The 25675-nt window shown below is 45.4% G+C and overlaps 1 protein-coding gene across 4 annotated transcripts in view; it reads right to left on the bottom strand.

Moving 5' to 3' along the window:
- Positions 1 to 753: 753 nt before the first annotated feature.
- Positions 754 to 25675, bottom strand: part of CTIF (cap binding complex dependent translation initiation factor) — a 228764-nt gene continuing 203842 nt past the window's right edge. For all 4 annotated transcript variants that reach the window (XM_084832016.1, XM_084832015.1, XM_084832018.1 and 1 more), the window contains 3 exons: positions 15187 to 15342; positions 3848 to 3901; positions 754 to 2562 (listed from right to left, as the gene is read on the bottom strand). In XM_084832016.1, the coding sequence (XP_084688142.1) occupies positions 2347 to 2562; positions 3848 to 3901; positions 15187 to 15342 (426 nt within the window). In that variant the 3' untranslated portion in view covers positions 754 to 2346. The remainder of the gene's footprint in view (positions 2563 to 3847; positions 3902 to 15186; positions 15343 to 25675) is intronic.

Here is a 25675-nt window from a genome sequence, read left to right as displayed (position 1 = left end):
TGGCTATATGCTACCTCCAGTAGTACAGGCAATATGCTTATGTGCACCAATTGCTGGGGAGCACAGCCAGGAGGGTGCTGTTGCACTCATGTTCTGCTTGTGGTTTTCCCATGGGCAGCTGGTTGGCCACCGTGTGAACAGAATGCTGGATTAGATGGACCCTTGGTCTGATCCAGCAGGGCTCTTCTTATGTTCTTATGCCACTTCACAACTATTGGACCACCACTGTCCAATCCTCTGCTTGAAACGTCAGCTACCATTTCTGCTAAGGAGAGATCCCCAACATGGGCTGAGGAACTTCATAGGAACCTTGCCTTAGTACTTTCAGCTCCTTCCCTCAACACCATAACTGCCTTCTCATCTAACGCTTCATTTCATACAGAGAAAGAACCCTATTTGAGTGGCCTATTAGTTCAGCAAACTATACAGGGACTTTTTAAACCAGCCTTCCCCAACCTGGCCCTTCTAGATGTGTGGGACTATAAGCCCATCATCCTCAGCCAGCACAGCCCTGCCAGTTGGGGAATGGGGATAGGAATTGTAGTCCAACACATCTGGAAGGTGTAAGGTTGGGAAAGTCTGTTCTAAAGCGATGGAAAGCACCAGGGATATGTTTCATCTTAAATTCAAGGCTCTGCAACACAACACAGTAAAAAACATTGGAAAATAAAAACAAAACATATCCTGCTAGTCTGGAGCCTCTTTCTCTTTCTTTCTTTCTTTCTTTCTTTCTTTCTTTCTTTCTTTCTTTCTCTCCCTCCCTCCCTCCCTCTCCTTCCTTCCTTCCTTCCTTCCTTCCTATCCTATCCCTGTTCAAAACTTCAAATACCACATACATACATTTCACCTTCTATTTACTGGCATCTAAAGAACAACTTCAGGTCTTCATTCCCCACCCCACCCCGCTCCCTTAATTATTTTTAGGCTCAAATGTAGTGGGCCCGACTTAACTGTATAATTACAGCCATGAATGTCATTGTAAGCTATTTATAAACAACGACAAAAGTGTTACCCCCAAATAGCGGAGCTGCTTTTCGTTTAGCGGGCACCACAAATGTCCACATCCACAGATTAGCCACAGACTGACTATTTTTGAGTTATTGGCACACAGTTCTTGGCTCCACTTAAGCTACACTCCTATGCACAATTAAGGCACATCCACACATAACTGCTGTGAGAAACATGAGTGTGTTGTGCAACTAATACACAACATGTGGGCAGCATGCACCAGTGTGCACTCTTCTTTAAACACTTCTGTATATGCATCTGGAAAACCAGACTGGGCCAGAGTCCCGAGAAGTATGTACATGGGTGTTTAAAGAATTGTACACTCATGCAGAGAGTTCATATGTTACAGGTTTGCTCCAGGAAACTGGTGTAACACTGGTGTTTCCCACTACAATATCAATGTGTGGAGTTGCCCTTTTATTTGGAGGTCCAACTGAACTGAGTATAGGATGAGGCTGTTAATTATAACTCATTGGCAAGACGTTTTGTGGCTATAATACTTCTGAAGTGTTTTGGGGTTTTTGTTTCCCTACATCAGGATCCTCCAGCAACCGCAACCTCACATTGTAACATTATCTTTGCTTTCCAAAGCTCAACAGTGATTTGTCCACTCATGTGTATATAAGATCTAGCTATGCATATGTATATAAAATAATAAACCAACAAAGGAAAACCAAAACCCAGTGCATTTTTTTTTTAAAGAGCACAATAGCAAGAAATTTATCCCCTCTGAATGTCTAATCTGGAATAGGGTTTCAGGGTATAAAGCAGTGGAAGGGGAGGGGAGTGCAAGAGACAAACCTTGAAGACAAGAGGAGTGGAAGGAATGGGGGAGGGGGTCCCCTTGCTTGACAAAAGCTGTCAATTACCAGCGTCTGGTGTGGAACGTGTCTCCCTTTGTCCCCCCCCCAAGACATCTGCTCTGTGCTGCCTCCTGCCAGTTGGCTGGTGCAAGCCAGAGAACGCCGCAAAAGCCATCCACGCCGGCCCTCCGACATGCTATTCAAGTCTGCCGTGTTCTTTCTGAACCCAGACAATGACCTGGCGGGACGTGGAGCTGAATGAGGAATGGGCTTAATAAAAGGGGGACCTAAAACAAAACACAGCAGGGGAGAGGGGTGGCGAGGGCACTTGAGGACACAGCTGAAAAGAAACATGCTTCGCCCCCATGAACGTATTCTTCAGCATGCTGGGGTTTGTCTTCTTAGGTATCTGACCACAAAAGGTCTCTCGGTCCCTTCTCCGGTCGCTGCAGCTCAGTCCCTCCCCAAATCCGTTTTTCTCTGTGTTTTGTTTGTGTAAAGTGCGTGTCTTCCATCCCTGCCTCCCGTCTTCCACTCAGGCGGTCAGTTTTTGGATTGTCTTGTTGTAGTACTGCGTAATGGTGGGGGTCAGGGGGTTCCAATTGTTGGCGTGCAGCTCAATGACCTCGAGGAGGAGGGACCGGGTCAGCGTGGACTCTGAGGGGCACAGCATCTTGTCGCGCGCAGTCGCCAGCAGCTCTGTCATCAGCTCAGGCAGCTGCTCCTCCAGCAGTCGGCCTGTGCTCTGCAGCTGTCAAGACAGAGAGGGAGAGGGAGGGAGAGAGGGAGGAGGGGTCAGAAGTCGGGGGTTGAAGAGTGCCAGTCACACCCCAGTGCCACTTCCATCTTCCCCCGCAACACACACACACACAACTGAGAAGAAGTGCGATGGGGAGGGTTCCCTAGTCTTATTGCATTTCTCTGGAAAACTTTGTATGTTATGTTATTTAAATTGTTTAGATTCATCTCCCATGCTTCAAATGCATTATCAGGGTGGCTTTACAGTGAAATATTGAAAACACCATAAAATCGCCAATATGTTAAACTAGAAACAGCAACTCTATAAAAGCATCATCTATATAAACAGAGCAAGGAAAGTTAAAACAATTTTTTTGGGAAAATAAAAAGGTCTTTGCCTGGTGCTGGAAAGACATCAGAGAGTGCTGATGCCTCTCTAAGATGTGCTGGCTGGGGAATGCTGGGAATTGTAGGGCTTTTTTTCTGTCTAGACATGCACAGAATTGTGCCCTTAGTCTGTGGGAGCAAAGCCAAGGAAATGTCTTGTGGCACCTTCAAGACCAACAAATGTCCTGTGGCATGGGTTTTGCAGGCAACTCTCCACTTCGACAGTTGCTCAGCAAACCTGAGTGTATCTCTCACATTTATTCAGGAGACATGGTGAAGAGAGTTTTGCTGGATGTGTGTTCAAGAGCCAATTCTCATACTGTATTTTTGCATACACAGTTCCAGGCTTCTGTATGGGTATATGCTGTAAACCAGCCTTCCCCAAGCTGGCGCCCTCCAGATGTGTTGGACTACAAGTCCCATTACTCCCAGCTTGGGGGATGACAGGGAGTTGTAGTACAGCACATCTAGAGGGCATCGCTTGGGGAAGGCCTCTGTAGTGTGTTTGTACAGCCAGAATGGCTGTAGCAGGATGTTTTCATTCTGATAAGGAGGTCTGGGAAGGGGCCCCACTGAGTTTCTGAGACTCGTACCAAGACAACTCCTTCCCCAAATCCTTTTGCTGCTGCCATTCCCAAGTTACAGAATGCAAGGATCTGCCCATGGTGAGTGTGAAGCTGAGTGAGTATAAGGCAACGCTGGAATCCTCCATGAGACATATGCCTGAATATATTAGCAGCAAATAGAGCTTTGTGGATTCTGGATACCGGCTTCCAGTTTTGTGGCATAAAGATAGCTATATAAAGCCCTACTGTTACGATTTTGTGGCCTTTAAAAACAACAACAATACACCGTGTTGGCTGAGAGAGTGCAGAAAGGGGGTTAGATGGAGAATAGCTCAGGATTCCTACCTCCATTGAACAGCAAAGGACAGCATCTTCCTTTATGTCCTGAGATTGCAACAACTGCAAGGAAACAAACACAGAGAGACACCGCTTAGGAAATCCTTTCTCACTCCTATAGAAGCAGAAGACTTTCTTGACGTAGTCATCCGTCAGACTGTGCTGGATGTCTGGACACCCACCAGAAAAAAGCAGTTGGGGTGTGTGAGGAGGAGGGATGTTTATATCATAGTCAAAAAGAGCACTGACAGCAGTAGCTAAAATTTTCATGGAGGCTATGGAAACAGTAGCAAAAGATTCTTTCCACTCAGAAAGTTGCACACATGGCTATTGTGTGGATGAGGTTGTGCAATTGTTATGGAACCCCTTATTGGATATTGTGATGTGGTTAATGATGAGAAACACAACTTTCCTCTGTGCCTGCAGTATACCATCAAAGTAGCGATCATTTTCATTATTAGCCTTGCTTATGGACCAGTAATTTCTGTGAACTTATGCCACTTTGCAGTTATTCAGTATCTGTGTAAGAGCTAATGTAGCACTATGGCTAACAGGAGTGACTAAGAACCAAGAAGCATCTTGAAAAAATATCGCCTCTGCCATGGAAAGTCCGGGTGGCCTCAGACAAGCCATTAGCTGGAGCCTGCTATCTGCAATACGGAAAAAAAAAAAAAAAACACCCACCAGGGACCCAGGCTGCTTCCATGCTTTTTACAAGGCAACTGCAGGCAGTCATGAGCAAAATCTCCCTCCCATGTTTTCCTGCTCCAGTTTCCTTTCCCCGCCACTAAGCTCAGAAAATCCCACCTATCTTTTTTTTTTTTTTTTAGCATAATGGAACAGCTGCGCAATTGCTCCAGGTATAGACTTTTTCTGAGACTTCTGGCCTGTATAAATTGCTCTCATCTAGCTAATTCCTTCTCTATGGTCTGTCTCTCTTCTGTAGACACCAACTTCATCACTTCTTCAACCTTTCCCTATGAACGTAAGAAATGCCCTGCTGGATCAGACCAAGGGTCCATCTAGTCCAGCATTCTGTTCACACAGTGGCCACAGTTCCCTTTTCACATAACTCTGCTGTTACATTCTTTTCTCCCCTGCCCATTCGGCCATGGGCGGCGGGAACGGGGAGATCATGGATGTTGCTGCAGCAAGAGGAGGAATGTTTAATCCTTTCCACCCCCACTATATCCCTGCCCCGCAATATTTGGTACTGGGGAAAGGAGGCCTGGCCATCTGGCTACAGAATGACATTTGAATTCCAGAGGTCTGGAAGGAGAGCTGCAATTCTGCTTGCACCTTAAAATGCAACAGCAAAGCTTTGGTGCTGCTAAATCGGGGTGGGCAACTTGTGGCCGACAAAATGTTTTGGCCTACAACTCCCATCATCTCTCTCCACTGGCTATGCTGGCTACAGCAGATGGGAGTTGTAGGCTAAAACATCTGGAGGCCACAAGTTGCCAACCCCTGTGCTAAATCAGCCACGTCTGGAAGCACCTCTACTTTAAAAGGCTGTCATAAAGCTTACAGAGATAATGTACACAAATTGCTTTGCACATTTGTAAAGTGCCACATCTGTTTATTATTATTATTATTATTACATGTATATCTCATCTTTTTCCCTCTTGCAAGGAACCCAAAGAGGCTTACATGGTCCTCCTCTCTCCATTTTATCTTCACAACAACCCTATGAGGTAGGTTAGGCTGAGAGTTAGTGACTGGCCCAAGTCATCCAGTGAGCTTCATGGCCGAGTGGAGACTAGAACCTGGATCTTCCAACTCCCAGTCCAACTTTCTAGCCGCTACACCACACCGGCTCTAGATAAATGTTGAGCATTATAAAAGGAAAAAAGGGCCAACATTGCCCCTATGTAGTTGCTCAGAGGTGACTCATCTCGGGTGACCAGGAAAGTAGCTACACACAAAACCATCACATGCTGGTGATTCTAATTCTTGCAAAGATGTTTGCTCCTTTGCTGGCCACCCTTGCCATGAGGGTTCAGACAGAAGGCTCTTTTAGCCCCGTGCATTGTCTCCCACAGTGGCCGCCAAGCAAATGCCTCTGGGAAGCCCACAGACAGGGCACGCTGGAGACACCCATTCCCTCTTGCTGGTCCCTCCTGCCCCTGGACATGGAAGGAAGGAAATGGTGATGGGGATCTAGTTAAATCTCCTTTATCAGTCTTGGAACAGCCTTTGCTTTTGGAACCAGAAGGTCATTGTCAAGAGGGTTGGCATGGCGTGTGGATGCGGTAGAACCACCCAGCCGACAGACTATATTTCCTGGCTGTCTGAAGCCATCCTAATGAGGTGAGGATGTGACTTCATCCCCAGAGCTTAGGGAAATACAAAACCTGAGAAGGACACACACACACACACAAATGCAGAACACACACGCAAAAGGGGGCGCAAGAGAAGCCGTTCTAAAAGACCCTGCCCAGCAGCGCTAGGGCGCTCCCTCATGCACAGCAAGCGGTGAAAAGATGTCTTCTGTGCACAGTGATGGATGCAGATATTGCAACACTGTTTACATCCCCATGAAAGGATTTCGGTAGATCACAACAGAACAAGGACAAGGAAAGGGAAGTGATGAAAGCAACACCATGTGAGAAACAAAGACTGACCGAAGGAAATGATATCCAGCCTCATGCTGGATTCTTAATGACTTCCCCCATGTTTTAACTAGACTGGGAAAAGGGAAGTGGGGAGCCATTTCCCCGGCTAGTTAAGATGGTAAGATGGCTCTCTCTTCCATGGCTTGAGAAGTTTACTGTGGGTTACTGGTGGAGCCAAAATTTATTTATTTTATTCGTACCCTGCCTTTCTACCAAAAAATGGCACTCAAGGCAAGGTACAGAAACAACTAAAATGGATCAAAACAATCAAATAATACATTAAAATACAATAAAAACCTAACAACTACAGAAAAAAATATTATTAAAAAGAGCACCCAACACAACATACCCACTTACAGGCTAAAGGCCTTCTCAAATACAGTGGTCTTTGCCTGCTGGCAGAAGGACAACAGAAGGGGAGCAAACTTAGTCTCCCTCAGAAGGGAGTTCCACAGCCTGGGAGGGGCCACCAAAAAGGCCCTCTCTCAGGTTGCCACCAATCGTGCCTCTGAAGGCAGCGATCTTGAAAGAAGGGCTCTCCTGAAGATCTTAAGGATGAGGCAGGCTCTTAGGAGAGAAGGCAGTCTTTCAGGTAGCCTGGTCCCAAGCCATATAGGGCTTTATAGGTCATAACCAGCACTTCGAATTGTCCCTGGAAACAGACTGGTAGCCAGTGAAGCTGTTGTAATAAAGGAGTCACATGATCCCTCTAACCAGCCCCAGTCAACAATGGCTGTAGCATTCTGGACCAATTGAAGTTTCTGAACAGTTATGGATTTAGTGAGCAGCTGATCTGCGACATCCACACAGCAAACAGTTGGGAACCAGTGTTGGTGACCCTGCGTAGGGCAGGCTATGGTGTTTGGTGCTAGTCAGTGTGAATAATAACAGGCTAGATGGACCCAGGGCTGCACAAGAATTTTGTTTGCGCTCCCAAAAGAGTCAAACAAGCCCTATTCACAACCCCGAACGTGGATGTGAGCAGCCAAATGTGTTCTCCGAAAACACTCCCAAATTGTCGAGTATGTGGCCACGTCCAAAAAATGTGCAATTTTTTTTCAAACAAGCAGTTCACAATGGCACAATTTTAAAATAGTGCAATTTTACGCTGTAGTGTATGAGGGAAATTGCGCAACTTTGGAAAATATGCATCTTTGCACAATTTCCCCATTTGATTGTGTTTGATTTGAGCAATTTTCCCGTTTGTGCAAATTGAACAGAGATTGCAAATGACCATGGTAAACAAGACGAGAAGAACATCAAGCTGATGTTCAGAGAATCTGGGCAAACATGAACATTGCTTGTTCACCCACCTCTAGATGGACCCGAGGTTTGACTTGGTATATTCCTATGTGAAAAGAAAATCCGATGCTGTAAAGAACAATATTGTTTAGGAACCTGGAATGTCAGATCAATGAATCAAGGTAAGCTAGAGGTGGTCAAACATGAGATGGCAAGATTGAACATTGACATCTTGGGAATCAGCAAACTAAAATGGACAGGCATGGGCGAATTTAATTCAGGTGACCATCATATCTACTACTGTGGGCAAGAATCCCTTAGAAGAAATGGAGTAGCACTCATAGTTAACAAAAGGGTGGGAAAAGCAGTACTGGGGTACAATCTTAAAAATGATAGAATGATCTCAGTACGAATCCAAGGCAAACCATTCAACATCACAGTAATTCAAGTCTATGCCCCAACCACTGATGCCGAAGAAGCTGAGGTTGATCGCTTCTATGAAGACCTACAACACCTTCTAGAACTAACACCAAAAAAAGATGTCCTCTTCATCATAGGGGATTGGAATGCTAAAGTAGGAAGTCAAGAAATCACCGGGATAACAGGCAGGCATGGTCTTGGTGTACAAAATGAAGCAGGACAAAAGCTAATCGAGTTTTGCCAAGAGAACACGCTGATCATAGCAAACACTCTTTTCCAACAGCACAAGAGGCGACTCTACACATGGACATCACCAGATGGTCAATATCGAAATCAGATGTCCTTTGCAGCCAAAGATGGAGAAGCTCTATACAGTCAGTAAAAACAAGACCTGGAGCTGACTGTGGCTCAGATCATGAGCTTCTTGTTGCAAAATTTCAGCTTAAATTGAAGAACATAGGGAAAACCACTAAACTATTCCGGTGTGACCTCAATCATATCCCTTATGAATATACAGTGGAGGTGAGGAATAGATTTAAGGGATTAGACCTGATAGACAGAGTGCCTGAGGAACTATGGACAGAGGTCCGTAACATTGTTCAGGAGGCAGCAACGAAATCCATCCCAAAGAAAAAGAAATGCAAGAAAGCCAAGTGGCTCTCTGATGAGGCTTTACAAGTAGCTGAGGAAAGAAGGGAAGTGAAAAGCAAGGGAGAAAGGGGAAGATATATCCAACTGAATGCAGAGTTCCAGAGAATAGCAAGGAGAGACAAGAAGGCCTTCTTAAATGAACAATGCAAAGAAATCGAGGAAAACAACAGAATGGGAAAAACTAGAGATCTCTTCAAGAAAATTGGAGATCTCAAGGGAACGTTTTGTGCAAAGACGGGCATGATAAAGGACAAAGAAGGAGGGACCTAACAGAAGCAGATGAGATTAAGAAGAGGTGGAAAGAATACACAGAAGAACTATACAGAAAAGATCTTAATGTCCCTGATAGCCATGATAGTGCGGTCACTGAACTTGAGCCGCACATCCTCGAGAGTGAAGTCAAGTGGGCCTTAGGAAGCATTAGTAACAACAAAGCTAGCGGAGATGACAGTATTCCAGCTGAGGTATTTAAAATCCTAAAAGATGATGCTGTTAAAGTGCTGCATTCAATATGCCAACAAATTTGGAACATTCAACAATGGCCGCAAGACTGGAAAAGGTCAGTTTACATTCCAATTCCAAAGAAGGGCAACGCCAAAGAGTGTTCAAACTACCACACAATTGCGCTCATTTCACATGCCAGCAAGGTGATGCTCAAAATCCTACAAGCTAGGCTTCAGCAGTATGCGAACCGAGAACTACCGGAAGTACAAGCTGGGTTTCGAAGAGGCAGAGGAACTAGAGATCAAATCACCAATGTTCGCTGGATCATGGAGAAAGCAAGAGAATTCCAGAAAAACGTCTATTTCTGCTTCATTGACTACGCTAAAGCCTTTGATTGTGTGGATCACAACAAACTGTGGCAAATTCTTAAAGTGATGGGAGTACCAGACCACCTTACCTGTCTCCTGAGAAACCTGTACGAGGGTCAAGAAGCAACAGTAAGAACCAGACATGGAACAACCGAGTGGTTCAAAATTGGGAAAGGAGTACGACAAGGCTGCATATTGTCACCCTGCTTATTTAACTTATATGCAGAGTACATCATGAGAAACGCTGGGTTGGATGAATCACAGGTCAGAATTAAGATTGCTGGGAGAATTATCAACAACCTCCGATATGCAGATGATACCACCCTAATGGCAGAAAGCGAAGAGGATCTCAAGAGCCTCTTGTTGAGGGTGAAAGAGGAGAGTGCAGAAGCTGGTTTGAAACTCAACATTAAAAAAACTAAGATCATGGCATCTGGCCCCATCACTTCCTGGCATATAGAAGGGGAAGAAATGGAAGCAGTGACAGATTTTACTTTCTTGGGCTCCAAGATCACCGCAGACGGTGACTGTAGCCATGAAATTAAAAGACGCTTGCTCCTTGGGAGGAAAGCTATGGCAAACCTAGACAGCATAGTAAGAAGCAGAGACATCACCTTGCCGCCAAAGTCCATCTAATCAAAGCTATGGTTTTCCCAGTAGTAATGTATGGCTGTGAGAGCTGGACTATAAGGAAGGCTGAGCGCCGAAGAATTGATGCTTTCGAACTGTGGTGCTGGAGAAGACTCTTACGAGTCCCCTGGACTGCAAGGAGGTCAAATCAGTCCATCCTCAAGGAAATCAACCCTGAGTGCTCATTGGAAGGACAGATACTGAAGCTGAAGCTCAAATATTTTGGCCACCTAATGCGAAGAGAAAACTCTCTGGAAAAGACCCTGATGCTGGGAAAGACTGAAGGCAAAAGGAGAAGGGGACGACAGAGGATGAGATGGCTAGATAGCATCACGGATGCAATGAATATGAACTTGAGCACGCTCCGGGAGAGAGCGCAGGACAGGAAGGCCTGGCGTGCTATGGTCCATGGGGTCACGAAGAGTCGGACACGACTGAACGACTGAACAACAACAACAACAATTCCTATGACCCTGCTCTTTCACGGGGCTTTGGGGAGTGCAGTTGAATAGTTTTCCTATTTCTCGCCCTACCTGATTCTTGCTGTGCTCTCTACTGCTGTGAGTGTTTACAATATTGCTGTTCCTACTGTATTGTTTCTATATTGTTGTTAAGCTACTGTGTGAGTCCCGAGGGACAAAAAGGCAAGATGCATCTAAATATTTGAAACAAATAAATAAATACACAACTTTCTCTGGGTAGTTGTGTTCTTTGTGATCAAGTCCTACAAGCCAGCTTGCCTTAGTTGAAGCACGGCATTGTTGCTGTAACATTCAATGGCTGGGATTAGGCGCACTCCCGCAGCTTTCCAAGAATGGAAGCAAAGATGAATGGAAAGAACTTAAACAAAACACAGATGAGAGACTGCAGTGACTCAGGGAAATGCTTCCTGCGGCTATGTCGCAGTTAAATGATCTGCCTTTAATAATATTGAACCTAAAAGCAGAGGGATTGTGCAAACAGAAGGTGCTTCTTTGGTGCTACTTGCAAGCATTGCAAAGAGGCCCTTGCAGGTAACTTGCTGGAGGAGACGGCCTGCTGGAGGAGACTAGCAAAATGCCTGTCATGGTTATGAGAATATATTCGCCAGGGGGCAGCATCAGTGTGCAGATGCACAATGCATTTTCTGGGCATATAGAAACACTGCACCACCCCAGGGACTCCTTCTTAGTGTAGGCTCAACCACCTAGTGGGATGGATCCAGGGTCTGCCTTTTGTGAGGAAGGTCTCCGCTCATGGAAGCTCCGTCCACCCAATGTTGTTATTTAATTTAATATTCTATTGAATAAATTAATACGCCCCTTACCATATTTAATATATCTAAGCAGCATATTAAAAAATATATATCTTCACTTCTCCCCTCACCACAGCTCACCCCATTTAGCAGGGTCTCCCGTGTAGCATTTTCTTGGGGCTGGAGGGGTTGCCATGGCAAGTCCTCTTCCACCTGTGCAGATGATCCAGCTTCAATCTGGATCCAACCCTTTGTGTGAGGAGGGCTGTTCATGTGGGTGCTTCCAACACAACCATCTCTCCATACACGTGTCCTCGTAAGAATGAACAAGGTGCTTTGTTTTGAGCAGGTGGGATGTGGCCTATTTCTTTAGCGTTGTGTTTCTTAGGGCACAATCTTATGGATCCTATGGCGCAGTCCTATGGACTGCGCTCTTGGTGCTTGTAAGTCCCTGAACCTGGAGGCTTCTGAGATTCCTCTGCCCTGCCAGACTGAAGCTGGCAGAGTGGGAGGAGCACCAGAGGCAACCCTTACCTTCCTGTCCTCCAGTCTCTTTTATTTTCTCTTGATGGCCTTTTTAGCCCATCTAGTGAGGGCCCTTTGGATGAAGGAAGGAGGTGGGTCAGGATAAATCGTATCCTTGGCTCTCCAGTCTCCTCCCCTCCCCACCCACCGGAACGCCCCCTTTTCCTCCTATCTGAGGTCAATTTTACAACCGCAGAGAGACAGCTGGCACGGTTCTCTCCACACTAGCTGCGAGGGGTTGGGGTCAGGGATCGGATCTCCGAGTCCCTGAGATGCTTGCCCAGGGACCATACAATTGCTCTCTATTGATTTGTTTTTATATTATATATCTTTAATTAACGTTTTGTTTTTAATCCATATTTTATTATTGTTAGCCATCTTGAGTGCCATTTCCGGTGGAAAGAAAACATATAAATTTAATAAACAAACAACATCACTTGTTTATATTGGAGAATGCGAAGAACTGTATTTGGGCCAGGGCTAGGCTGAATGTTTTCCAAAATGAATTTTCAACTGATATTTGGGGGTGGATGGGTGAGGAGTTCAGGAGTGAAAGTGCCTTGTTTCTTTTGCATTTTTGGGGACCGGGGGCACTCACTGGTGGCCCTTCTAGCTGGTGGCTGCCATTCTGCCTCCTGTATACCTTTGGAACCATGCCACATCATTTCATGTTGTTCTTTCAGAGTGGGGGGATGGTGGCTGTCAGCCAAGAAGAACTGGGGGGAAAACTGGCTGCGTTTCATCCCACCCCTGAAAATAACTGAAATGGACTTCCCACTTTTGTAGACTGCAAATGGGGCTGTGAAATTGGCCAGGGGAGGGGAGGGATTTCAACCAATCAAAACAGTTTCAGGCACCATGTTGGGAAAAGGGCTAAATCTGCTCCATGTCCCTCGTGACACCACTTTTGTGTGTGTGTGTGTGTGTGTTTGGGGCGGGGGGACGGGGAAGCAGGCTTTGCCATTCTGCAATAGTCTTGCCAGCTACAGCCTATTTACTTTGCCCCATAAAACGTCTAGTAACACTAGAATGCAAGGAGGCTACCCCATGAAATTGGCTGGAGATTCAGAGCAGACAAAAGGAAGGACTTCTTCACACCGTGCAAAGCCAGCGTATGGAACGCTCCGCTGCAAGATGTGGTGATGATCAACTCAGATCAGGGGTGACCGACGTGGTGCCAGTGTGCCCCCAGACACCTTCCTTGGTGCCCACCAAGACACCCTACTCCTCCCAATTTCTATTCAAAAATATGTTTATATTTTCTGGCTGGCAGCTGGGATTGCTTCAAAGCCAAGTGGGAGCCTTTAGCTGCGGCCATCTTAATGTCCCATGAATGCCTCTGGGCATTTCACTTGTCTTTTCTGACTAGCCTTGCCCACCCATGGCAGTCACAATATGTCTGTATTCAGGACATCTCAAATTTCTGAATGTGCAAAAGGTTGCTGACTCCTGGCTTAGAGGGCTTTTATTTGGTGGATAGGTGGGATAGAAATGCAATAAATAAATAAAACTAATAAATAAAATGGATTAAAGAAATCAACAAAGGATAAATAAATGGCTACTAGTCACAATGACTACATGGAACCTCCAGGTTTAGAGGCACTCTATCTCCTCATGCAGCATCTGGGGAGCAATAGCAAGAGGGGTGGGGGAGCAGTTGCCTTCAGGCCTGGTTTGTGAGCGGCCTATTGGGGCATCTGGTTGGTCACTGTGGGAAACAGGATGCTGGACTAGATGGACCTTTGCTCCGATCCATCAGGGCTCTTCAGAAATGTTTATAAATGCCAGCGGGGAGGGGGGAGTGTCTGGGAAGGATCCACACATGTCTGTGTGCTAGTCTTATTGACACTGTGCTAGTGTGAACCAAGGCTTGTTCAACATCAATAGAGCTTCCAAGGGTGACAAGTCTCCCAGGAAATCTGGTGCGCTAGCAAGTACTAGTGACGTTGCACAAGCCTTGGTTTGCACCAGTGCTACGTCAACAGTGCAAGCGCATGGACACAGCTGGATCGTTTCCATTGGTGCAAGCTCAACCCTATGTTATAGCCAAGCTGCTCTGGTGCATAGCCTTGCCTGAGGTTCCTTTTCTTGCTGTGAGTTGACTGAACGCTGGGAAACGGCTTTGGCGTGTGGACTACAAAGCTTGCAGGCCAAGGAGAGGCCGCTTTTTTCAAATCAGCACATTGACTCTGTCCTTTCCTTGCCACTTTTTCTTGTCTCTTGCTCTCCCCTACGGGTCGGCAGGTCATGACACTGCGGCGACGGCAGAAGCTGCAACTGGCAAAATTATGCTTCAGTGCAACTCTTAAGACGGTACCGCAGTCCTGTCAGGGCCTAGCCTCTCTGTCTAGCACCTCCGGCTCCTGAAAGATTATGTCGGAATACTAAGTCCACATCCATTTGGCCACAAGTGCTTTTCAGGTGCGTTCATTCACGATAATCATTCCAAGACACTCTTCAGAAGGGAAAAGTAGCTGTTTGAAGTTCTTTGTTCTAAATATAAATATATAACAGCAGAGCTACTGACGAGGGCGGAAGCTGAAACATTTATCTCAAATATACATTTTGAATACTCTGTTGTTAGACTTTCTATCTTTCTTATATATTTTATATTATATCAGATATAATATATACTATATATATATTGTATTATATAACAGAATACTCTGTTGTTAGACTTTCTATCTTTCTTATATATTTTACATTATATAAGATTTATATTATATTATATTAATTATATTATATTATATTATATAACAGAATACTCTGTTGTTAGACTTTCTGTCTTTCTTATATATTTTACATTATATAAGATTTATATTATATTATAAAGTATAGCAGAATACTCTGTTGTTAGACTTTCTGTCTTTCTTATATATTTTACATTATATAAGATATAAGATATATTATATTACATTATAAAGTATAACAGAATACTCTGTTGTTAGACTTTCTGTGTTTCTTATATATTTTACATAAAGACTTACACCATCGACAGTGGATCCAGGCCGCCTTGTTGCCTTGCTGATGTGCTACTTTACACCAACCTCTATAAATATAAATGTATAATCATACACAGAGGGCTGTGGAGGGTGTAAAGCATAAGTAAAGACAAGGTTAGGGGCAGCTACAGGAAGTGTCGCAACGTGAGGCTCATCAGGTACTGCGACAGCCGCGCTCTGCGTCGTTCTTGACGGAAGAGAAGGGCTGAAGCCTTACCTCCCTGAGGCAGGTATAAATGGGGCAGACAAGGACTCGGAAGGGCTCCCCAGTGCTGCTTCTCATGGTGCCGAACACTTCGCAAAGGAAGGTGATGAATCCCAGCCAGCGCTCCACGTCGCTCTGCTGCAGTTCTTCCCGCATTGTGAAGTCTTTCTGCAAAAAAACAAAAACAGGACAGGCCTCAGAAGAAGAAGAAAGAACAGTGCACCTGGGATCTGTGTGGAAGCACAACAGCAGCTTGCTCGGAAGGCAACCGAGGGAAAAAAATCTGGGAGGGTGAAGACTGATGTAATATTTAAACAGGGCTGCAGGTGACGCCCTTGGGATTCTCAGTTTACAAGGCAGACAAAGTTTACAGGGCCGGCCCAACTATTAGGCAGAGTGAGGCAGCAGTCTCAGGTGGCAGATGCTGGGCAATGGGTGTGGTGGTCCCCCTCCCCACCGCAGTTCCTCTTGAGCCCCCTAACAGTTCTCTTCTGTCACAGGGCAGTGTTGTGTGTGCCATGAGGCCCACCCAGGACCCCCTAAGCTAGCCTTCTGCCATCAGAAGCTGTGGAGGACACTGTCCCGTTGCCAGTGTGAAAGAAAAATACAACTGCCAGGCCAGTTAGCTTCTTTGTGTGGAATGGTCCTTTGCCTCGGGCAGCAAAATGGCTCAGGCCAGCCCTGTCAGATATCCACTACGAGGCCAACACTTAATGATAAGTCTTGCAACCTCCTACCATATTCCATAGTTTATTTGTTAAAAAGACGCTTCTCACAATTGTGCTGGCGATGGAAGTCAAGACAGTGCACCCAAGGATGGGTGGGTGGGTGAAGAACAAAGCAAACTACAGGGTGGAGTGGCTCCTACGGAGGGGCCCTTTCCAGTGGCAGCACCCCGCTTGTGGCCAGCCCTCTCCAGAGAGGCTCGCCTGGCACCTCCATCATCATCTTTTTGGCCACAGGTGAAGACTTTTTTATTTCCCCAGGCTTTTTAGTCCTTCAGTTTGATTTTATTGTGTTCTTAGAACTTTAAAGCTGATGGCTTTTACTCTGGTTTTTACTTTAATTTTATTATTTTTATCACGTTGTATGTTGAGGTATTAATCTTTGTGAAATGCCCAGAGACCTTTGGCTGTTGGGCTTTAGAGCAATGTAATAAATAAATAATTTTAACTTTTGATCTCATAATTTGGAGGTAGGCAGGAGGGGAAGTGCAGTTTTGAATGACTGAAGCCTTGTCTTAAAGGCTGCAGTCCAGGAGTAGGTTTGCTATCTCAGTGAGAGACAGGCTACACGGGTGAGGAGAAGGCAGAAGAAGATGGCCCAAGAGCCAGGGCAAAGGGAGGCTCCTCTAAACTGCTGCCTAGGCCAGATTCCAGGAATGAAATAGTGCTCCTCACATGTTCCTGTCCCCCCCGTAAACCTTGTGCTGATACACGCCTTTTGGTTTTGTAGCACTGGCCATGTTCACATGTAGCGATGAGCCAGAACTGCAGAGAATTCAGGCTTATGGTTCACAAGCAGTGTGCTTGTGTATGCTGCCTGATGGTTCCCGCTAGTGGGAGCAGCGCAACCAGAGGCACTGAACCTCAGCTCCACAGACAAAATCTGGCCCGCTTGGGGTCCCAGCCCCCCGCCCCCAGTTTAGTTGCTAAACTAACCAGGAAGCAAACGCATAGTGTTATTTCCAAACTGGGACTCCAGGTTTGTTACTCCCCTAACAAGCCAGGAATCGTAAGCCAACTTCAAGCCACGATTGGATGTAATACTAAGCTTTTGTTTCTTGGTTAGTTTAGCAGCTACAACTGGTGGGAGAAACTGATCGGTCAGTGCGCACCAGTGAGCTGCTCATGACCCTCAATATTTAGCTGCAGGGTTTCATACATCTCTCTGGAAACTTCCCGACAGATCCCTGGTACTCTTCCCCCCAAATCCTAAGACAGCCACTGAAACCTCAGCTTCCGAGCCAAAATGCTGATTCTTGCACTGCTGTTTCCTGCAATGGCCCACATCAAAAGGCTCCACAAGCTGTAAAGAATCTCAAAGTTTCCAAGGCATGATCTGAGCTGCTTAGGATAACCACATGGATGCTGGGTTATGATTTAGACAACAAACCAGAACAGCTGTGTTAAAGCAAAACAGGGCAGAAAAGTCATGCATTCATTTGCATGGGTTTACAGAGATTTTTATCCCATCCTGTCTCAAGAGCTCTTGGTGGAAAACAATGTTTAAAGGCAAAACCAGAAAGCAAAAGGAAAATCGTACTGAAAGTACTCAAATCTAGAAAACTCCCAGCCCCAATAGTGTCACTTCTTGATATTATTTTCATTACAAAACTTGCTTAAAAGCTGAGCACACTCTCATTGTATATATTTTTTTGAATTGTGAACCGATTATTAATATCTTGTAATGATTTAATTTAATTTAGGGAGATAATCATGCACACCTATTAAAAACTGTTGGACATTTCGTGACGTCTGCTCTTTACTCTTTGTACGGGAACTTATTTGACTGCGCGTCTAATGCTGTAGTTTATTTTAAAACAACAATGTAAAAAGTAACATGGATGGTGATTCTTCAGAACTTCAATATTTGGTGTTGTTACGCTGAATGAAATGCACCAGTCAGAAACTCCCATGACTAAAACTTAAACTGGGAAGGACCTTTTGCTGTCTGCATGTGAGTTAATGTGTGGTTTTGCTTTAAACCAGGGGTGGGGAACTAAATTGGGGTGTGGGGCCAGATGACGCCCCCCCCCCTGTCCCAGTCCTCCACAGGCCAAATGACATCACGGTGTATGGCTCACATGCAGGGGAATCCTCCAATCAGAGAATGGAGATAACAGCAGGGACTCTTCCAGGGGGTAGGGCTTGGAGACAAGCCCCATTCCCTGGAAGAATTCCGGACAGCTCTGTGTGTCCTATGGGAAGCTCTGCAGGCCAGCATGGGCCCAGGGGCCAGAGGTTCCCCTCCAATGCTTTAAACTCACTATGGAGAATATTGCCCAAACTGGCATCCCTTTGGTGAGCTTTCCCCCATCCCTGCCATCTATAACTCATCTGGAAAGAAGCAGGGTATCTGAAGGGACCCCATCATTCTCCAGGTGCCCTTGCCTTTAGGTTGGTGGCAACTACTGAGAGGGCCTTTTTGGTGGTGGCACAGTGTTTATGGACATTTTTCCCAAGGGATGTTTACCTGGCACTTTCTTTGCTATCTTTTAGACACCAGGTGAAGTCCCTCCAGTTTCTCCTGACCTTTGGGGGTTAGAGATTGGCATTATTTTCTTCCCTCTTTCCCCCATTAATACTACTGATGTTTATATTGTTTTAAGTTATTTATTACTGGATGCTTTGATGGGATAGCTGAACAGTTGGCTTTCTTCTTCTGGACATTTGCAATTCAGTGTTAGTTGCTGTTATTATTATTATTTTTTTACCTGCTCTTCCTTTTTAATCTGTTTTTTCTGATAATAGTTTTGTTTTTGTGAAAATGTGAAATGTCCTGAATGTCATTATTTGGCAGAAAAGTGGCACAGCATTTTTAGTTTAAAAAATATAAAAAATATATCGCAGCATGCTTATGGGGGCTAAAGCCTCACCATGAACAGTGCGTCCATCGCTGTGGGTGAGGAAGAACATTATGGGAAAGATATGCAGTTTTCTGATCAGTTAGCCAGTGAGGGGAACAGGGATAGCTATGACTTTGATGGGATTGCTGTAAAGCTGCCATTAGACCATAGGAAAGGGTGGTGTCTAAATATAATCAATATTTAAAAATACTGCAGCAGGACCCAGGAGGAGGCAGCCTCTCTTGGGTATCCTGCATTTGATCCAAGAGATGGAAACAGTCAGTCTACAAAAGTGTGTGTGTGTGTGTGTGTGTGTGTGTGAAAATCCAGCCTGTTTTAAGTCCCACCAATTCCAATGGCAAAGACCTAGCCATGTGTTTTAACTCTCCTACTGAAAGAAACAGGTCTTTTAAAATTCTGCATTTAAAACGGGGCTTTCTGCTTCCATTTTAAATGCAGGATCACCACTGACTCCCTTTACACGTGCTTCCTTTCCCCCCTCCCCTTCTCCCCGTATCTGAGTCTTCCATTATCTTTCATTGATCTCACCTCTTCTTGCCGCTTTTCCTCTTTTCAGGGAGGATACTGAAGCAGAACACAAAGGGGTAATTTGATAGCTCATTATCTGTGATCTATTTAAAAACGGAACAGAGGGCATTTAGTGCAGGAGACGCCTTGAATGATCACGGCGTCATGTAAAGCGCCCGCAAACTTCCGAGAAGGAGCAATCTCAATTGCAGGATAAAAGCTCCATGTGAAGGAGCCCTTAGAAATGCTTAATGTAAGCTGGATTGGGTCCTCGATGTGGCATTTTTAAAAGCCTCTCTCAGAAGTCAAGCCCCTATGTCATAAATTTCTAGAAACCCAACCTAAAAAAAGCCCAAAGGCAGGCGCAAGCAGGCTTTTCATCTTAACTAACAAATTCCGGGTGATTTTATGTTTTGACTGCAGCCAGAGCAATGGGGTTTGTTGGCAGCTCAAAGGCTTCAAATAGAAAATACACCTCTCTTTATTTATCACTGGCAGTGGGGTTGCCATTGGCAGTAAGTAGTTCAGGCTGGGTTTTTTAGAAACTGCTGTGAGGCTGGCCAGATAACTTAAGTGTATGTACACTGCAAGACATCAGCGATCCTAGCTTGCTTGCCTTTATTTTAAGCTCTCTTTCCTGCCAGCAAATCCCTTCAAAGAAAAGGCTCCTAATACAGTTAAAACCCCATTTATCTCAATGACTGAGGATCATTAAAAAAATCCAGACAGTGAGCTTTATAGCCAAGAGCTTCAGATAACCATGCTTTGGATTTGGGGGGGGGGGGTCGTGATGCTATATCTCTCTCTTTCTGTGCCATTCTCCATGTTCTGCTCTGCTCAGTTATGACCAGGTTGAGGAGCATTTCTTGCTTGTGAATTCCCTGGCAGCATGATCACACTTCCCTTTGTGCACCTTGTATCAATTTGCACCAAAACAATGCAAATTTTTCACCATGGAAACCCACATTCTGATTATGCAAATTAGGAGCATTTGATTACTTAGTTAATTTATTCTTCTTCCGTCATTACGGATTTCAGAGACTGAAATCTTTTAGTAAGGACTTTGAGGATAAAAGAGGGAAGAGAAAACAGCAGGCATGGAGTCTGGAGACCACATTCAGATGGCTGGTGTGGTCGCAGGTAAGTGTAGGAAATACCAACATTGTCAGAGGACTAGAGGGGCTCTGGCAGGCTCTGGGCCCTCATCTTCTGACTATCAAAAGCCCTGATCACTCTATGTTTTCTTAGCCAAACACTGCCCATCTGTTTTCAAGCTTTTTTCTGACAACCATGAGGACTAGAAACTTATTTTAAATAGAAAACAGAGGATGACGTAAGACCCAGCCATCAACTCTTTCAGAAGAAATCTATACAGGAGCTTATGTCCACACAATCCAAATGCCTGCCTCTGTCTGCCTAAGTCTCTAAGGAAGTGTGTGTATGTATGAGGCAAAACCTCTTCCAAACTTAAGCTTAACACCTTTTAGTCTCATCAGTTGTTCCTGTGAAGGCACAGCTCTTGCATGAAAAGACAGAATGATCTTCAGTGCACAATTCCAAAGAGCATTTTCCCCAAATAAAGCCAGATTACATTCTCCAACTAGGATCACCCTGAGGAACCACGACGAAAGAACCATATCTTTTCTCTTTTCCCAACTGTTTTCTTAGCTACAGGCCAGGTGGCAAACAATTGTAAAAGATGCACCAGATTTTGGGGCTGCCGTTTTCAATTGCTCAGGCAGGCTTTGGCCATTAAGTAATGTAGGAAGAACAGGAACTTGGAGATACTTGTATTTCCCATGCTGTGGACTTCTTTCAAACAGCCAAACTAGACTTTCTGCATCTCTCCTTCCACCCTGTGCGGATTTGGGAAAGCTGCCCCTGCATTGGGAGACCAATGCTTTGGGCTGCTCCCATGTGCTTCACTTACATTTTCAGGACTTCCCCTATCATGGGCCGGGGAACCTTTTTCAGCCTGAGGGCCACTTGGCAAAACAGTAAAGGTCTCAGGGGCCACATTCCATCTGAGGGCAGGGCTAAATGTGATCATTAGTATTTTAAGCCTACTCAGGAGTTAGCAGGATGGAATCATTCAGCAGCACTTTCAGATAGCATCCTAAATACTAAGCCTCTACATGTCTACTCACAAGTAAGCAGGCCTCCTGTGTGAAAAATGAGCACCTCCACTCTGTGCGACAGAGTCTATCATGTGATCCACACATATTTGCTCCCCCCACCCCGCATTGAAACTGTACATCCACAAGAGCTGAGGGTTTAAAGCAGGGCTTTAAACGCACATCAAGCTGCTGGAGAGGGACAGCCAGCCTGCAAGCCTAGGCCCACTGTCGGGTTTGTCCCACCCACTGTTCCTCATCACCACCCCTGTCCCAGGCACAATCCTTCCTAATTATAATGCCTTCGTGTAGTGTTAAAAAAAGAGAGATCTCTCCCCCCGCCCTTCTGTACAGAACTTGACTGGTCAAAATCAGCACTTTGAATTTTGTCTTTCAATTATAAGCGCAGATCTGGAGCATCAGTAAAACTCTGCCATGCTCTTTACAGCTGTTCTATTCACCTCATGCAGACTGTACGCCCTCTGGGCATGGACCAAGTTCCTACTGGGCTTTATACAACACCTGGCACACTGCTGTTTTGAAAGATTCAAATAGCATTTTATGAGTTTTGTGCAATTGCTTTGAGATGAGAGATGCTGTTAAGGGAATGTGGCAAACTCTTATCGCCACGGCTGTTCCCGGAAAACACAGCAGTGTGGCTTTGCTTGTTCTCAGTGGTAAAGTTTTGCCTTTATAGAGCACTTTGACAGTGTTCAACGTGCTTCGCATACATAGTATCGTTACACAACTCTGTCAGGTAGGTCAGTATTATCACCACTAGCATAGCAGGGCCTTTCTGGAGCAGAGTGAAGGTTCAGTCTTGCCCAGTATCCTGTTTCTGATAATGGCCAGCCAAAGGCTTCCTAGAAGCCCACAAAATGCCCACTGTTGTGACGGATGCTGTCACAGTGCTCAAAGTAAGTAACATACATTCAACTTATACAGGAGTAAATAACATACATTCACTTATACAGGAGGAAGCAAATGGGTGCCCTTGGGAGGGTGGTGGGTGGAAGGGGACGAACCATCTCCAACTGACCCCATCTGATGAAAATCAAGCCAGTGGGAATTTAGCCTGCTTCTCTCTGCAGAGGCCCATCTTGGCGTTCTGTTTCATGGTTATGCTAGACTGTGACAGAATGCTGGAAACTGGATTTTATATATAGACAGACAGATATAGGTGCCAGTCAACAGAAATTCGTACATGTCATGACTTCATGCATGCAGAAATTTGTTCATGGTTCTTATTACTGACTGTGGCTGCTTTATGTAGATTCTCCCCAGCCCCTGTGTCATGAATAACTCAGCCTGGCAGCTTTTGCTTCATACGGCAAAATCCCTCTCATTGAAAGGTGCCCCCGTCCCACTTCTTTTTCTTTAGAAGCCCAGAGGAGGCAGCTGAAACTTTCCAAATGCCTTTAAGGCAAGTTTGCATTGCCGTGTGAAAAGCCAGGCTGCTGCCAGATGTAAAGGAGCCACATTCAGATGCTTCAGAAGAGGAGAGGAAGTGGGCTCTGGGTGCACCCATGTGAGGGTGGTGGGGTTCCTGGATTCTGACCCGACACTAAATGCTCTGTCTTACATGTACCTGGTAATGTGCTTGCGACACCATCCGAACAGGTTTTCAAGGAACTGCGAGTTCACAGCAGTATGCCAGACAAAGAAATCAGGGAAGCAAATGCTATTCACACGCACATACATCCTCTCCCTCTGGAGAAAAAAAAACTTGAACTCAACCCCCCTTTAAAAGAAAAAAGGGAAAAAAAGAGGTGCCATTCCATAGCACCAGGCTGGGATTTTCCCTGTTGTGTAAGAGTGACCTAGTTCATGCAACGAGCAGATAAAACTGCTCCTAGATTGGAGATAGGGAAATTGCATGATTTAATGCACTTTCAGATCTACATGTTATGGCTAAATGTAGCAACATCTTCATTTTTTACTTTCAGTAATTAAACTTATATGGGGAGATCCTTACCAAAAATACAGCACAGGGTTCTCTTTTCCCTTCCTAGCATGATTGGAACAAAAATTGCCACACACACACACACACACACACACACACCTCCTGCACAGCTAGAACACTCACAAAAAGCCCATTGGTACCATCCTATCCATGGTGCAGAGATATCCAAGGTGCGCTCCTTTGGAGTTCTGACTGGTTCTGACTGAAACCCGAAGGGGATTCACCACCCCACTGACACTGGAGCCACCAGCTTCCAGTAACCATACTGAAACTCAGTGGACCTTGGGCCATCCATTACCTCTCAGCCTAATCTACCTAGCAGGGCTGTTGTGAGGATAAAAATGGGAATGGGTGAGAATCATGTCCATTGCCCAGAGCTCCCTGGAGGAAAGGGGGAAAAACATGTCATATACACATACATCCTGGGCAGCTCTCCTGTGTGAGGTGCAATGCTCTTGTACAGCTCCCACGATTTCAACAGGTCTTGTCCAGAATGTGCCAGGGTGCAATGCTTGCTCATACAGGTGTGTTGGGCTGCCATTAGAATTTTCCACCCAAAATATACGGTAAATGCCCTGATGATGGGGGCACCACCCAGGATGCAATGCAGACCACGCTAGCTGTTCATGAGATGTTTAGATACTCAGGAACCAAGAACGAATGAAAAGGCGGAAAAAAGGGCCCTAATGGTCGCAGACAAACTGTAAATATCTGTTTCCTTTGCTTTTTTAATTGGAGGGACCACATAATCTTACGCATACATCTACAGCGTGCCCAAAGTCTTAGGAGTAAACTACCCCATCTATTACATTCTCTTATTTCCTTTTAAGCTTCTCTCTCTCTCTCTCTCTCTCTCTCTCTCTCTCTCACACACACACACACACACAGACACACATACTTGGTACATCGTCTTTATAAGGCAGAGGACCCAACGAGTCTAGGGGGCGCATTCAGGTCAGCAAAAACCAAGAGCGAGGGAAGCGAAGAGAGCAGAGTGAGCACATATATATGTGCGTGCGTGTGCTGGCATTTCCCTCACAACCTTTTCGGCAGGGGCTAGTCTTTCACAGAAGAGACATCACCCGGATGGGATGAGTGGGTCCACATAAATCGATTTCCACCCCCCCCCCGCAACTACAGAAAAGAGGGGGGAGATGGTTTCAACTTTTTTCAACAACTCACTCGGGGTGTATCCTTTCCGGGAGAGTTTTGAAGAGCTCATCTCTCTCCTGTTGCCCCACGCTCTGGCTACTTTATTGCTTCCGAGTTACTTTGCAACCCCATTTCCCCTCCACTCATGCTGCTTCCATTTCAGCCCAAGTCAAGCTCTCCTTTCCCACTGGGATGCGGCAACCATCTCTGAGGCTCAGGGCAATAATACTTAACATTCATATAGTCCATTTCCTGATCAGTGAAAAGTACTGTATATACCTTCTCTCAGCAATCCTTACAGCAATCTTGTGGAACAGGTCAGTATTCTTTTCCTCCTCTGCCCCATATTACAGGCAGAAGACAGAGGTATAGACGGTGCTGTGTCTACCCCACAGGGTTGAGTTCATAGTTAAGCTGAAAACTGTATTGGGAAATGCCCAGTTCATAGCTCCCCATCCCCACAGCATTGTTATTTAAACAGCATTAATGAAGGACGTTACAACAGTGCACCAGATCTAGGAAAGTTAATGCAGCCGACACTGCAGTCATTTTATCATCACCACACCCCTATAAGGTAGGCAAGGTTGATGACAATTTCCCCACCTAGAATCCAGTTTTAATTTAGACAACTGGAGGCTCTGTTTTTGCTACATTAGACTTTGGGAGCTGCTATCCTAAGTGGGAAGGTGGAAATTGGCTCCGAATTGAAAGCAGAAAGACACTTGGACAGACTAGTCTTGCAATAGTTTCTTTCAGCTGTGTGGATATGCAGGACACCCCTTTGTGCTGATGCAACATATGTGTGGGTTTGTGTGCATGTGTCGTGGGGATTTGATGCACTGGGGCAAAACCTCTGATCCCCTCCCCCCGTAAGACTCACGTGTGCCTCATCATTGGAAGGTGCCTTCCTGCTTCCACCCGGATGCCCACAAGACACCCGATTGGCTCGGCTGCCTTTGCTGCTCTCTCTCTGCACATCACCAGGACTTGAATGCACTATTTAGGACAGTGTTTTTATCATGACAGAAGTCACCTAGAGCTGGGTTAAGCACAGCTGCTTATCTTGACAAGGGACGTATCCACACTGAAGACGTAAACCAATTTAAAAGTCATTCCTTCTTCTCAGGGAACCCTGGACACCAGGTGTGCATGTGTGGGGTGTGCGTGTGTGTGTGG

Source organism: Heloderma suspectum, chromosome 2 (assembly GCF_057233095.1).
Source record: "Heloderma suspectum isolate Gila_16-S chromosome 2, 16-S_ref, whole genome shotgun sequence".
In the NCBI taxonomy this organism is placed as follows: Eukaryota; Metazoa; Chordata; class Lepidosauria; order Squamata; family Helodermatidae; genus Heloderma; species Heloderma suspectum.
Note: the sequence above shows the minus strand (reverse complement) of the source record. Positions and strands in the feature narration are given on the sequence as shown.